This window comes from Fusarium oxysporum, chromosome III, assembly GCF_013085055.1.
Source record: "Fusarium oxysporum Fo47 chromosome III, complete sequence".
In the NCBI taxonomy this organism is placed as follows: Eukaryota; Fungi; Ascomycota; class Sordariomycetes; order Hypocreales; family Nectriaceae; genus Fusarium; species Fusarium oxysporum.
The window spans coordinates 622,121-636,047 of NC_072842.1; the positions used below are offsets into that span (position 1 = coordinate 622,121).

The following is a 13,927-nucleotide window of genomic DNA, read 5'->3' on the forward strand; positions in this document are numbered from 1 at the left end:
ATAGGCAGGCGGGCGTTCCTTGGCCGCATGCCATCCTGAAACAAGGGACTTGGTGTTTGTCGGAGACGGGTTTCGAAGTTTTTGGGGAGAGTTTTTCCGTGGATGAGAAGCGTTTGTTTGGAGGGGGATACAGGGCTGGGCTGATCCACTTTACAGGGGTTCGTTATGCTTTGGCGATGATGTTATGCTTGATGTTAGTGCTGAAGCCACTAAATCGTCGTATTGAACGCGAAATATCTGTATACAAGATAAGTAATTGATCATCTACATCTTGAGAATACTGTGTTCGCGCTGTGTGAAGAATACGAGTAAGTGGTGATTGCGAACTAGCGACAAGCCCCGAAGAATGCTATTAATTAATCTCGGCGGTTCAAGACATTTTCTATCATTCCATCTTGAGGCTCAAACACAGCCGTTGGATGTTCCACCAATGATCTTAGCGCCCCTTGCGCTGGCTCCAAACAGGCCCTGACAAGGGGTTGATAGATACAGTGGGGAAGACCTGAGAGCGGTTGAACAGGCCGGACGAATTGTCTTCTGGCAGATTCGAATTCCGGTGAAGTCGGGCCTTGGCGACGGTGTAAGACATGGGGGACTGATCGCTTAGAAAGGGAGACGGACGAGCCGCAAAGTGTTTGGTTTGGAGAGCGACGAAACGGGATGAGTGACATGTTTGATGGGAAACTAAACATGTTTGTATGAACAGAGAATCATAGCAGATGTGATTTTGGCTTGAATGATAGAAATAGACTGGAGAATAAAGAATAAGGTCGTAGAGTAACATGATCTGCTTTATTCTAGACCGGCGCTTGTAGTCTAAACCCCAGCATCAACTCACAGCCGCCGTCAACTAACCCCCGTCTGACTTACAACCAACGACAAGGATCACCAACATCAACGAGATTGACTACGGAGCGAGGCCCACGGTCCACCGCCTCGCCTCAGACGCCGAGTATCAGATCCCCATCGCTAAACCCTGTGTAGAAGTCATCCGCCGAGGGTAGTTTTGAGTATATATCCAACTTGATCAACCCTCACTTCGATCACTTCTCCCTCTCTTCTCAACCTCTATTCTTTCACGGACCTCGAAGGACCAGATTCGCCATTCTTTTTTCTTGTACTTTTTTGTACTTCACTTTCATTCCAACATTCACTTTCGTTCAGAGCCTTGACGGCCGTTCAATTCAAACAACCACTCTTTACAACTTTACATCTGGTCCTAGAGACTCTCACGAAGCAACTTCTTCAAATTCTACCCAAATTTAAAACTTATCTACCGCCAAAATGAAGAACGCCGCCGCCCTTCTTACTCTTCTTCCCCTCGTCGCCGCCCACGGCTTCGTCAAGTCTCCTCCTCCCCGCAAGCCCGGCAACGCCTTCAAGGCTGCTTGCGGCGAGCAGCCCTTCTACCAGCAGAGCGCCGACATCAACGGCAACGTCCAGGGCATCAAGCAGGTCGTCGGATCCAACTTTGACGCCAAGGACTGCAACCTCTGGCTGTGCAAGGGCTTCCAGTTCGACGACAACAAGGACAATGTCCAGAGCTACAAGCTCGGTGAGAAGATTGACTTTGACGTCAACATTGCTGCTCCTCACACCGGTTACGCCAACGTCTCCGTTGTCAAGACCTCCACTGATAAGATGATCGGAGAGCCTCTTATCGAGTTTGAGAACTATGCTGCCAACGCTGGTCTCAACCCCAACAACACTGCCTTCAGCGTCACTCTTCCTGAGAGCCTGGGTGGTGAGTGCACCAAGGCTGGAGACTGTGTTCTCCAGTGGTTCTGGGATGCTCCTGATATCGACCAGACCTACGAGTCTTGCGTTGACTTTGTCGTCGGCGCTGGCTCCGGCTCCGGCTCCGGATCTGGTTCCACCAAGCCTTCTTCCGCTGCCTCTGCTGCCCCCGTCGCTACCTCCGCCCCTGCCGCTGAGAAGCCCGCCACCACCCTCGAGGCCGTCGCTGTTACTTCTTCCGCCCTCGGCCCCGTCTTCGAGAGCGTGACCACCGCCGTTCCCGAGCCCACCGCCGCTGCCCCCGACGCCGGCGACGACGAGGACTGCGATGACGAGGACGAGCCTACCCCCTCTGCTGCCGCTGAGACTGGTGATGACGAGGACTGTGACGAGGATGAGGAGCCCGAGACCGGTGATGATGAGGAGTGCCCTGCCGACGATGGTGATGAGTACGACACCCAACCCGCGACACCCAGCAACACGGCCCAAGGAATCTCCGCAGCCGCTAACACCGCCGCAGTTACTAAGACTCAGAGCAACGCTTACCCCGTGCCTAAGCCCACTGGAAAGAGCTCATCTGACAAGACTGGATCCGGCTCCAAGGGCTCCAACAACAACGCTGGTAGCAACAGCAACTATGGCAATGCCGGCAGCAACAACAACAATGCTGGCAGCAACACTGTCGTGACTTCATATGTTACTGTTGCTGCTGAGACCCACTACGTCACCGTCACTGCTGACGCTCCTGCTTGCACTGCTTGAGTGTAAGTGATGTGTGTGTACAGCTTCTTGGGGATGTTGTTTGTTTTCTTGGAAGGGGTATATATTATTCATTTTGACGTAGATATTTACTTATGGGTAGCCTCCTGTGGGGGTATTCAATGTGAGATATTTGAGGAACTATTTCGCCCTTTTCAGTGAAGTTTTATGTTCAACAATTAAGCTGGTGATGAAGTAGTGGAGGTTCTGAGTGCATTGCCTGAATAGGCAATTCTCGCGGCCCGGTATGGGGCTGAGGCACCTGAGCTCAACTCCGAGGGTCTTAGGCTGAGCGCTACCCAGAAGCTCTTTAGCTGATACAGCTGTCGTGATTTTGGCTAAAGGTTAGATATAAACCCGCGGTCTTTTGGCATTGTTACAATTGTTATAATGCCGCTTACTTTAGACTATAATAACTAATCGAGGCTATTAATGCACGCGATATTTACTTTTGCTTCCAATCCTTCCAAGGGGGAAAGGAATGCTTGTGCTAAGCACGAGTATCCCTCTCATAACTGCTTACTCTTGCCAGCCTGCTGCTATTTTGCATCCAGCCAATTGGTCGCAGGGAAACTTGACTCCGGTCTTGGCATTGCTGTAGTGTAATCGTGAGCTTTCTTGGTGTTGTGTGGCGTATGCACCGCCTAGGCATTTCCTCCATCTGATTGGAGTGGCTCAAGCATTCAACAAAGATTGGAAGAAAACCGAGACTGCTGCCTGGTAACATTGCTCTGGGGATTTTTCAGCTAAGCCTCTGTTCCGAGTGCCCGTTTTTAGCCCTCAGAGGACTAAATGATTACCTAGAAGATCGCGTTTAGAGTCATGACGAAGTAGTCTTCGATCCATGATGCGGATACCTTCAACCCAACTTACATCATTTCATGACATCAATACTGTACCTTACAGCTAGTGATTACTTATCTCAGCTATATGTGTGTCTCTGATAATCCCTGTGACGAACACTTCATCGTGCTTCCGAAAATGAGACACATCATCTTGTCTCAGACACAGATCCCTGCGGGGCATAGAGGATCATTACTGCATAGTTCGGTAATCGCTGCATGATACGTAAAAGACCAAACAGCGCCCAACCGCTGAAGATTGAGTTATTTTTTCTCCTTCTTCTTCTAATCTAACTCAAGTTAACTCTACCGGCAGCGGAAAAACCTGCGTTGAGCAAGCCACCAACACAATGAGGCCACCTGTCGTGCATTCCGAGTCCGCGTTGCCGGAAACCGAACCAAACGAGCCGATTCTGGCTGATTTGATTGATGATGAGGATGGCGAGTCGATTTCTGGCGATATGTCGACGGTGTCGATAACGAGCAGTATTCTTGCGTACCGAAGGCGCTATGGGAGGACGTATGAGAATATTCAGTCGACGGAGTATTGGGCGCCTAATGATGCGCAGCAGAATTATGGTCTGGATCTCACGCATGTCGGACTGTTCTTTACTCTCGGCGAGAAATTGTTCCTTGCGCCTGTTGAAGAACCGAAACGTGTGCTGGATATCGGCACGGGCACGGGGATTTGGGCGATTGACTTTGGAGATGAGCACCCAGAGGCTGAAGTCACAGGCACAGATCTAAGTCCTATCCAGCCAGCCGTAGTTCCTCCAAACGTCAAGTTCGTCATTGACGATTGTCTGCTCGACTGGACGTGGCCTGAGGACCATTTCGACTTTATCCACATCCGCGCCATGTATGGCAGTGTTCCCGACTGGGTCGATCTATACAGCAAGGCATATACACACCTTGCACCGGGAGGCTGGATCCAAGATCTAGAAATGGACGTCAAGCTTCAGTCCGATCACGTCAAACTGCCCCCCGACCACGTCTTCAACGTCTGGGCAGACGCATTCTACCGCGCGGGCCAGAAAATGGGCCGTTCATTCGACATCTGCAAAGGGCACACGATGCGCGATAATCTCAAAGCAGCAGGCTTCGTCGACATCGTGGAAAAGAAGATCAAGGCGCCCATGCACTTGTGGCCCAGCGATCAGAAACTGAAACGAGCAGGAGAACTGTTCCTAGAGGCTCTGGAGCAGAGTGTTGAAGGGTATGCGAATTTGCTGCTCATGGATCTGCTGGGGTGGTATAGAGAGGAGGTTGAAGTGCTGCTGGGGCTGTTTCGTAAGGAGATGAGGGATAAGAGTACATGTGCATGGGTTGAGACGTGAGTTGGGCCCTGATCAGAGGAGCGGATGTGGGTTTGCTGACGATTTATAGGACGGTTGTATACGGACGGAAACCCTTTGGTAATGAGACAACGACGAACTAGGCGACTTCGAGGGTAGGATTGAAGAGATCTGCTCCTCTGATGCACAACTCCGTTGAGACATCTTGGCCGGCATCAAGGTGATAGGGGCAGGGACGGCTATCTTTTCGAAAGCCCATCAGAAGAGGAGGACAACAGTAGACTATGCTCTCTGCAGAGCAACTGAAGACTGCTTGACGCAGGAGATTAGCTCGCGATGCTAGATATCAGTCCAACACTCGTCTTCAGCCTCATCCTTGCCCCACAGGGACATGAACATGCCGATACGACCAAACCCCGAAATCCATATTGCCGTCAAAGTTAAGCTGTACCTAATTCCCGTCTATCAAGAAATCTAAACTTCTTTTGTAAACGACAGATGGGTGGCTTCTCACTTCCCGCCCACCATACCAAAAGCAGCCCTTTATATCAAGCCTCATCTTGATCAACTGATTGACAGGTCACTTCCTGCCGAGACAACCGAGATCTATGATTCAAATATAAACTATGGCGGCCGAACACGAAATGCCTGAAACGATCATAAGTGCAGGGGAGCTAGGGGGAATATGACAAGGGAGGAATGTTGGCTGTCTCAAGGAGAAGCTTATCGGCTGGGTGGGAACTAATCCGGTAGTTGGCTTTTTCAGATCTGCGATTTGGGATGGGGATGGTAATGTAAAAAGACGGTTATCTGTCGCTGGTAGTGGGGGATTGATGGGACTTGGCAAATGATAGAGTGGAAAGGAGATCTGGTTCAGCTCAGATGCTTTCGGAGCGGAGGGAGATGGACTTGGTGACACTGCGATCACAATCTTCAGCAGACTCACCAAGCTGAATTAATATGATGTTATAACAGATATTCCCAGAGTCTCAGTCGTAACCGATTTGAAATGCTGCGTTCATGCTCTTCAGCCCAGACTCCTTCTCAGCAAGGGTCAACATCAAACCAGATCTCTAGCCATGTTGATCACCCGCAGCGATCGCCATCTTCTCATTCAATACTAATATGACCAGGATGCGTTAAACCAAAATCTCTGATCTACCAACAAGCTTTTCTGAACGAGGGGTAGGCTCGATGGGGATAGAAAAAACATCGGCGACTTGTGGTGTGATGTTTTTCTTCCCCCGCCAACGCAGGGGGAATGTTGCAGCTCAATCTAAGGTTTTACCTCAGGAACTTACAGATCCTCCCGTGTTAAGCTTTGTGATCTCGTGTAGAAAGGGGATAAGATCGGCGTTCGATGATGTACTGTTGATGGGTGCAAGCCAGGCCTTGAAGCTTGTCCCCGGGAGTATAAGGATGTGATGTCCTCTCTGTGCCAAGGTCTCCTCAGCTCTGGCAGCTCTGCTTCTTATCCCTCCTCTCTTTAGTTCTATGTTTCTTCTTCTTCGAGAATATTAGTTTACTCTGTTCATCATGAAGTTGACAATCTTCCTCATAGTGACACTCTTCACTGGTGTCTTGGCTGCTCCCCTGTCTAAGACCGTCATCGTTAGAGATGAGACACTTGTAGCTCGCCGTCTACCGGACTATGCTACGCCTCGCATAAGCGTCACTGCCACTTCTTCGAGCAAAGCGCCCAAGTCACGCATCAAGCGCTCAATCAGCCGCAAGGGTTTGAGCTTGGTCAGCTTGGTAGATCGCGTTGCTGGGAAGATCAAGACCAAGTGTGACGATATCGGTACGAACAACATACCCACTGTCACTTTCCCTTTGCTAACAGATGACCACAGGAGATGTTATAGAGGCAACGAAGGACGACAGATTGTCGAAAGACGAGGCTGTGCATAAAGTCGTTCGCAAGATGAACAGCATCAGAGCAACACTCTCCCGAACAGTCTCTACTATGGACAGGACTCCAACTCTTGATCTCTCCCGAGACGATAGTAAAACTCTCCTCAATCATGTCTACATCATGACAGAGAAGCTGCACAACACAGTCAAAGACTCCGTCACCACACTAGGAGGAACAGGAGCTCGCTCCATGTCTCGAGCAACTCACATGCTCGCAGATGTCCTCAGCAACATCGTCACCATCAACCCAGGTACCGCCTCAGACATGTATCACAAGCTGAGCCCCGTCTTCTCAGACATGGTTCCTACAAATGAAGATAACCTCCAAGTCTTAATCATGAGCTCAGTGACGGAGTTTCTGTCGTCCATCAAGCCTGATGATCTTGACTCAGATACTGCATGCAGCTCTGGAGACTGTTTCAACAGTCCAAATGAAGACTTGAAATGAAGGGGTTGATCACGGAGTAAATTGTTCTCTTTTTGGGAGTTTATGTGTGTAACGAGAAACGGCCGGAATAATGACAGTAACATGGATGGAGTATCGGAATCTCAACTTATCACGATTCCTACGAAAATAACTGCATAGCATTTTAAGATCTTAGCATAGCCCTCATTAATTTATTTTGTTATAAGGACTTATAGTTGTATTTTAAGTGAATCGCGATAAAAGCATCTTGTGGTCAGGCGACCTAAGATGAATAAACACCCGCATCAATCATCAGACTGATATCCATAATGCCTAAGCCAAGCTCTACGTACAGGCTACAAATTACAAAGACAGTCGACTTTTAGCTGTGGCTCGTGCACGCATTCATGGAGATAACCCGGATATCACAAATGCAGGTATTTAGTATTAAAGCAACACGCCTCGAGACAACGTCTTATGTGTAGCTGCAACTAAGATTAGCTGCCGTTGAGCCGTCACAAGTGTCTAACGTTTGAAAACGAGAATGATTATTGATCAAGGCACCCTAACATCTCCCTAAGTACCCGTATAGAAAGGAATACAAGTAGTTATTGCGTTGTCTTGCTACATCTCACCAGAACACCACAGCCATCAGGTGAATCCAGACTTTGAGCAAGAGCAATATGTGGAGTATTATTCCCAATTCCAGATAACCACCCTATCCAAAACGCCATCCCAGCTATCAATACCAATCGTACATATCTAAGTGTCACTCTTATCTCACTCCCCGCCTCTCCCCAGCCCTCGCAAGTCTCTCCTTCGCCGCCTCAATAACACTCCTCCTCAGCGGCTGCACCTCTCCATCACCCTCATCCCCACCCTCCTTCACAACAGTCCACTTCTTCGCAGAACCCTGCATACCCGCCCATAGATCCGTCGGCAGAAACTCCCCTACATCCTGCCGGAACGCCTCGCGCGATACGCGATCTGTTTCGAGGAGCTTGTCTACGTTTTCTTGTGCTTTGCGCCAGATGCTGCGCACACGATCGTCTACTGCGCGACGGCGCTCGACTTCGAGAATCAGACTGTCGTACGCACTCGCGTAGCGTTCGTAGAAGTCTTTGAGTTGCTGCATCTCTTGTAATTTGGCGAATACGCTCTCCTTCTCCATATCCCATCGTGTTTTAAAGTCTCCCTCGGCCGCGAGGTAATCAGCGAGTCGATCGCCGATATCGCCCAAAATAGCGTACGCTTGTAGCATGCCTGTGTAGGCTTGTTTTGAGATATCATGCTGTTCCTGCAGCACTGTGTAATCCTGCTCCATTGCCGTGAGGCGCTCTTGTATTTCCTGCACCACGTCGTCAACCTCGCGTGCGTCTTGCACGACGACTTTTAACATCTCAGCTCGGTCTTTCGCCGTTTTGGGTTCGAGGTCAGACACATTAGACTCTTGTTCGGCGATGACGCCTGAAATGGAGACCCCGTCGTTTCCTTGGGACTGTGTGGCCTCGGCAGCTCTACGGCGAGCGAGAGCTACGCCGCCTTCGGTCGTTCGGATCGCGGTGACGCACATGTCGAAGTGATGGGTCAGCGATGCGAGGAGCTGAGCCATGTTGGCTGAATGGTCGACTAGACTCTCGAGGATCTCGCCGGCCGATGGATTATTGCCCTGTGGTATATCCTGTATGCTGGGCGTATCGGCCACCACCTTCTTTAGATTCCGGATGTCGTTATCAAAACGGAGTAGATCTCCATCAAAAGATTGCTGAATAGCCTAGTCGGTGTCAGCGCATGATTGGCGATGCCTTTTGCTGGGTAGCTTACCTGTAGCTCCTGGATGCTTTGCTTCATCGCCTCGCGCACTCCATCCACGCCTCCTTCATCGATAAAATCAAGAAGACTTCGTCTCTCTTCACCCTGAGGTCTAAAAACACTCTCAACCCCAGTCCCGCGCAGCATCTCCATAGTATGATCAAGCTGTCCGTCGACCAAGTCCATCGACTTGACCAGCTTTCGGAAGTCCTTCTTTCCCCATTCGTAAGTGCTCTGCAAGCTCCTCCTTGTTCTCACAAGTATCGCCGTCTGATCCAGTATAGAAGTTCGTAAGAAGCCCGCTTGCGCAGCTAGGATGGATACATCATCATGTGACTGCCTAGCATCATTCGCGATCTCATTCGCACGAAGAACAAGAGTCATAGAAGAAAGCGATCGTTTTGCGACGAGGAGGTGGTTAACGAGAGTATCGATATCGATAAACGGCGCGGTAGAAAGTCGAGATTGTGTCGCTGATCGTGGATGCGAATGTCCAGACGAGGCTCCGGATGAGTCGCCATGACTACGGCGCAAAGAGCTTTTAGAAGAAGAAGAAGCCATGATGAATGTGATGTAGGTAATGTTAGATACTAGTATTCACCCATGACTACATGATGGGAGCGATGGTGATAGATGATACAAGAAAAATAAGGTAATAATTACACGAGATGAAAGGGAAGAAAGTTAAGATAGAGAGACGACGGACGGGACGGGGAGAGCTTGAACGATGACGGAACTTGGGTGCGATAAGCTAAGCTTCCGTTATCGCACCCACTTTCCATGAAGGTGCCTAGGCTCCACACAGTCTAGGCAGCTGACGCCTCCTAAAAAAGCTCGGTTACAGGAGCTGACTCGTGATTCCAGGGACTAACCTGGCCCGTCTAGGCACGTTTAGCGCATTGCTATAGGCTGTCTCATGTGTCTCAGGACCTGCAGTTTGGCAGTCTGTTTGCGACCTGGAACGTGGAATTTCAATTCCTGTTTGTTTTGTTTGCACGTGGAAAGGCTGATGCCGCCATTTGTGTTACTTTGTCGCAAGTCTCACATCAATCAACTCAAAATGGTATCATTCAAGATTGTGCAGAAAACAACTGTTGTTTGTAATTGCGATTCATTGTTCAAAAACATTCTTGATATCTTTGCTAAAAAGTTCATCTCATCGTTCCTGAAAGAATCCCAACACCTGCGCCTATCCTCAATCCATCCTATTCCCAAAACATCAAATATTAACCTATGATCTAATTCGTCTCGATACCGTATACCCTCGAGTCATGATCATTCTAGAATCTCTAATACGCTCTTAAACAAAATTCCTTAATCTCAAGCCTTATCGGCTAGCAGCAGGGAACTCCAGCCTCCGATCATGCTCATAAGGCGTCGGTGCTGGAGAATTAACCCTCGTTGTAAAAGCAGAGTCAATGTGGAAATAGCTCTGAATAGAAGAATACTTCTCTCCGGAGGTAGTTTCATCTTCCACGTATTTTCCATCTTTGCGGATGACGGGGGGAAACGACCTGTCGTCATCTTGCTTCGTCTTGGAAGCATCCTTGTCGTCGGCTCGTCCACCGCCCGCGTTGGACTGAGCGTTGTCGAGATCTGCGGCGCCCTTGGGACCCATGCCGCCCTCTAGAAGCTCACCGCCTTCCATGACGGTGCGCAGCTCGAGGTTCTCGTCCTTGGAGTAGACGCGCACGCCGACGATGCAGATGGCATTCCAGGGCTCAGGCATCTTTTCCTCCTCGGAGTCGTAGTCGTCTTGGGCGGCGGTTTGGTTGGCTTGTGTGAGACGAGGCTTGCGGACCATGTCGTCGCTGCTGTAGAGGGCTTCCCAGTCTTCAACAGGGGAGTCGGATGACTCGCCTGCAGAATCGTAGGCAGGTCGAGGGCGGATGGGAAGAGGCTCCTCTTCCTCAATAGGAGCGGGAGGTCCTCCACTGACTGGTGGGACTTCCTGCTTCTCTTCAGCACCCTCAGCTGTAGAGTCCATGGACTTGGGAGTCAAGTGAGGTGATCCAGTCGAGACAGAAATAACCGCATCGTCATGATCCTTGTGATGCTCATCAACGACAACAGGCTCATCCTTGTCCTCTGAAATCTTGATCTCCTCAGTCTTCTTGCTCAAAGCCTCATCATCAGCCTCTTGAGCCCTCTTCTCAGCCTCAGCAGCCTTCTCAGCCTCAGCCTTAGCGAGCCTCTCCTTCTTCATCTGCTCGCGCTCAGCCTTGACCTTGGCGTTGAACTCCTCATCAAGACGGTTCTGCTCAGCCTCCCACTCTGCGCGACGGCGCTTTCTCTTGTCCGCGTTCTTCTTGGTCTGTTGCTTGGTGACATCGCGGTTGGTAGAGCGCTTCTCCCACATGCGGCGACGCTCCTTCTGGCGACTGGCAGAAGCCTTTTTCTGATCCTTCTTCTGGCGAAGCTTGGTAACCTTGTCCATGTGGTCCCAAGCCTTGCTGTGAGCTAGATCATATGCGTAGCCAACCTGAGCAAGCTTCTCATTCTCAGTCCTGTCGGCAGCCTCGCGCTTGACGACCTGCTCAACAGACTGAACGTTGGAGTCTCGCTCGCCAGTGACCTTGAGGTAAACGACATAGTTGCCAGCGGGAAGATCAGGTAGCTCAACAGAAACAGAACGCTCCATGAGATAGTTGCCGTGAGACCGGACAATGTAGTCCTCGGCATTGGGGCTGTCCTCGTAGTGAAGTCGGAAGTGAAGACGGAAGGAGTACTGTCCGTGAAGACCCTTGAAATACCGACCATCAAGCTGCGAAAGAACCAGAACAAGAGGCGAATCCTGGGTTAACTTGATATGGAACTTCTCATGGTATGCCGCCTTCCACGGGACATCAACACCAATCCAGCGCTGGCAGCATCGCCAGTCGCGATCGCGGAAGAGTCGAGTGCGGTCAAAGTGAGAATATTTCCGAATAAGATCCTCGTAAGAAATCCAGAAAACAGAGTCGCTACCGAACTTGTGGTCCATCTCCTCCTGCACTTCGGTAGTCCACTCCTTAGACCCATCACTCCAAGCTCCCTCCCAGATACCCTTGCGGACCTTACCCCAAGGGTTGCGAAGCTTGACCAAGCGCTGGCCAGACTTTAGAGTACGTGCCTCCATGACGACATAGGCGTGTCCTTCGGAGATGCCATTGCGCTCACCGTAGCCGTGCTCAAGAAGACCAGTAGAAGCGCCAAAGAGGAACTCATCGTTGACTCGTGACATCTCCTTATCCCAGAACTCATCAATATCGAGAATATCAGACGTCAAGAGCTCAGTGGTAACTCCACCAGAGAGATCTTCGAGACCCTCACCAATCCAGCCACCCGCCAATGACGCATAGTCGCCATGAGCCTTGGCGTAGGCCTTCTCGAAGAGAGGAACCCAAGTCTCATTCTGATCTCTGCACTGCGCGAAGAAAAGAGCCTTGGAGCCAGTCTGATACGTCTTGCGATAAACATTCTCATTATCCTCACGATCGATCTGCTGCAGAAGATCTCTCTGCATAGAGGGGGAATCCCACAATGGAGACTTGAGATAGAGTTTATCGTCGATGATGGAGTAGATCCATTCGCCATCTCGATAAAAGACAAAGCCGTAGATGCCGATCTTTGTGTCATGGGCAACGCAGATCCGCTGTAGACCTCCTGGAACATTGGCCAGAGCCGTTAGGCCAGCCATAATCCAGCAGTCTCCTAGACTGCCCTGCTTGACGTCACCACCACTAACCTCTTTCATGAAGGTGGGATTCTCAAAGATCTCGTGCACGCGCTTGACGGCCTTGGGAACAGCCGCCTTTGAGCTCAGCAGCGTTGTCCTGTTGAGCTCGAATTTCTGTGATCCCAGATTGTTCAAGCAGTGGCCCTTCTCGTACTTGAGATCCCAATCCTAGTAAATGCATTAGCGCCAAATTCACACGGACTACAAACAGGCGGCAAACTCACCAAATCCCAACCAGGATCTCGATATCGCATATTCACTCGCTTGCATTCTTTGATGATCTTCTCAACCTTGCGTCGACATTCCTCAGCGGCTCGCTCGTAACCAGCCGATAAGAGCTCGTTGGAATGGTAGGTAGCTGGAGGTTGCACGGGGTCGAATGGAAGGACGGCGAGAGCCTTGTGAAACTTGCGCTTGGAGAACTTCTTCCAGATACGGTTGATACTCTTTTGAGGCGGGAGCTTCTTCTTTTTCTTCTTCTTCTGGTCGTTGTTGTTGGTGGTGGCAGGTTGGGCACGAGGCCGACGAGGGTCGTCGGACTCTTCTGATGAACTGTAACCGTGCATTGTGATGGATGTGATGTATAGCAAATTAAAGAAAGGATAGTCTCCCAAGGAGTAGATTTACTATCTTGAGCGAGGATGTTACGGTGTAAGGTGTTGGGTGTTGGGTGTATCTTGTTGAGCTACACAAGATAAGATCGTACACCCTTCAAGAGAATAAGAGAGATGAGAAATATGGCAAAGGAACCAATGTCCCGTTAAGAACTGGAAGGAAATCAGAAAGAAAAGGAGGAAACCGAAGTCGGAGGAAAAGAAGGGTCTATATATGACAAGACTCGAGCGAAGGAAATGGGAATACTATTCACTGCCGCACTAGTCCTCCGCCACCACCCATCAACCGAAGTCCTCAGACCAAGGGTCCACGGACACACGACACGACACGACACGGTCCTGCACAGTACAGTACAACTTCAACGATGGAAACTGGAAGGGCTCGCCATGTTCCTCACCAGCAAAACAAAGCTGTCGAGGTACAGTACCCACAGGCTGTCCTATCGATAGACATTATCGAATGGCACCATTTGATGCACGGAGCACCGGACAGTGTGGATTCAAAGAACAAGCAAGGGTCGTCCATCCCCGGAACTGGAAAGTATAAAAGTGTACAGTATGGAGCTAGGACCCCGATACCCGGGGCCTGCAGGAGGAGAGGCATTGTGCTTGTCTTGTCCCATCCCAGCTCAATCAAGCGCCCTATTAATTTCACGGAAACGCGATTTCGAACCCGGTTGCATGGCACAGGGTTGCTGAGCAATTCCCCCTTCTGGCGCGCTGATTCCAGACCGCTCTCTTGGGGCTGGGTTAACTCCTTGGCTTCGTGTTGACTTGACGCTCAACCATGTGTGTCTGACACCTAGAACACCCTCACTTTCCGATGTCAT

General features: G+C 50.3%; 5 protein-coding genes across 5 annotated transcripts; 3 read left to right on the plus strand and 2 right to left on the minus strand.

Annotated features, from left to right (window-relative positions):
• Positions 1–956: 956 nt before the first annotated feature.
• FOBCDRAFT_216704 (uncharacterized protein) lies at positions 957–2,637 on the plus strand. The gene has a single exon (XM_031175353.3). It carries the CDS (start codon positions 1,285–1,287, stop codon positions 2,497–2,499), a length of 1,215 nt encoding a protein of 404 aa, XP_031046486.2. The 5' UTR covers positions 957–1,284; the 3' UTR covers positions 2,500–2,637.
• A 650-nt stretch (positions 2,638–3,287) lies between these two features.
• Positions 3,288–5,111, plus strand: FOBCDRAFT_248582 (S-adenosyl-L-methionine-dependent methyltransferase; the record flags this gene model as incomplete). The annotated part of the gene is made up of 3 exons (XM_059610859.1): positions 3,288–4,554; positions 4,597–4,663; positions 4,977–5,111. The coding sequence occupies exons 1-3, from the start codon at positions 3,689–3,691 to the stop codon at positions 5,109–5,111; spliced, it is 1,068 nt and encodes a 355-aa protein (XP_059464372.1). The 5' UTR covers positions 3,288–3,688.
• Positions 5,112–6,169: 1,058 nt separating this feature from the next.
• Positions 6,170–7,156, plus strand: FOBCDRAFT_316524 (uncharacterized protein; the record flags this gene model as incomplete). Its single annotated transcript, XM_031175357.3, has 2 exons — positions 6,170–6,434; positions 6,487–7,156. The coding sequence occupies 2 exons, from the start codon at positions 6,170–6,172 to the stop codon at positions 6,993–6,995; spliced, it is 774 nt and encodes a 257-aa protein (XP_031046490.2). The 3' UTR covers positions 6,996–7,156.
• Positions 7,157–7,485: 329 nt separating this feature from the next.
• On the minus strand, positions 7,486–9,491 carry FOBCDRAFT_316525 (autophagy-related protein 17). Its single transcript, XM_031175358.3, has 2 exons — positions 8,778–9,491; positions 7,486–8,727 (listed from the first exon to the last, which is right to left on the minus strand). The coding sequence occupies exons 1-2, from the start codon at positions 9,324–9,326 to the stop codon at positions 7,729–7,731; spliced, it is 1,548 nt and encodes a 515-aa protein (XP_031046491.2). The 5' UTR covers positions 9,327–9,491; the 3' UTR covers positions 7,486–7,728.
• A 368-nt stretch (positions 9,492–9,859) lies between these two features.
• FOBCDRAFT_316526 (uncharacterized protein) lies at positions 9,860–13,340 on the minus strand. The gene is made up of 2 exons (XM_031175359.3): positions 12,708–13,340; positions 9,860–12,651 (listed from the first exon to the last, which is right to left on the minus strand). Exons 1-2 carry the CDS (start codon positions 13,047–13,049, stop codon positions 10,093–10,095), a joined length of 2,901 nt encoding a protein of 966 aa, XP_031046492.2. The 5' UTR covers positions 13,050–13,340; the 3' UTR covers positions 9,860–10,092.
• Positions 13,341–13,927: the final 587 nt, after the last annotated feature.

Excerpts from the sequence above, each read along its gene's own strand:
- FOBCDRAFT_216704 (XM_031175353.3), top strand. The coding sequence starts at position 1,285 with ATGAAGAACGCCGCCGCCCTTCTTACTCTTCTTCCCCTCGTCGCCGCC.
- FOBCDRAFT_316525 (XM_031175358.3), bottom strand. The coding sequence starts at position 9,326 with ATGGCTTCTTCTTCTTCTAAAAGCTCTTTGCGCCGTAGTCATGGCGAC. Across the intron at positions 8,728-8,777 it reads AAAGCATCCAGGAGCTACAG|GCTATTCAGCAATCTTTTGA; the intron begins GTAAGCTACCCA and ends GACACCGACTAG.
- FOBCDRAFT_316526 (XM_031175359.3), bottom strand. The coding sequence starts at position 13,049 with ATGCACGGTTACAGTTCATCAGAAGAGTCCGACGACCCTCGTCGGCCT. Across the intron at positions 12,652-12,707 it reads GAGATCCTGGTTGGGATTTG|GATTGGGATCTCAAGTACGA; the intron begins GTGAGTTTGCCG and ends TGCATTTACTAG.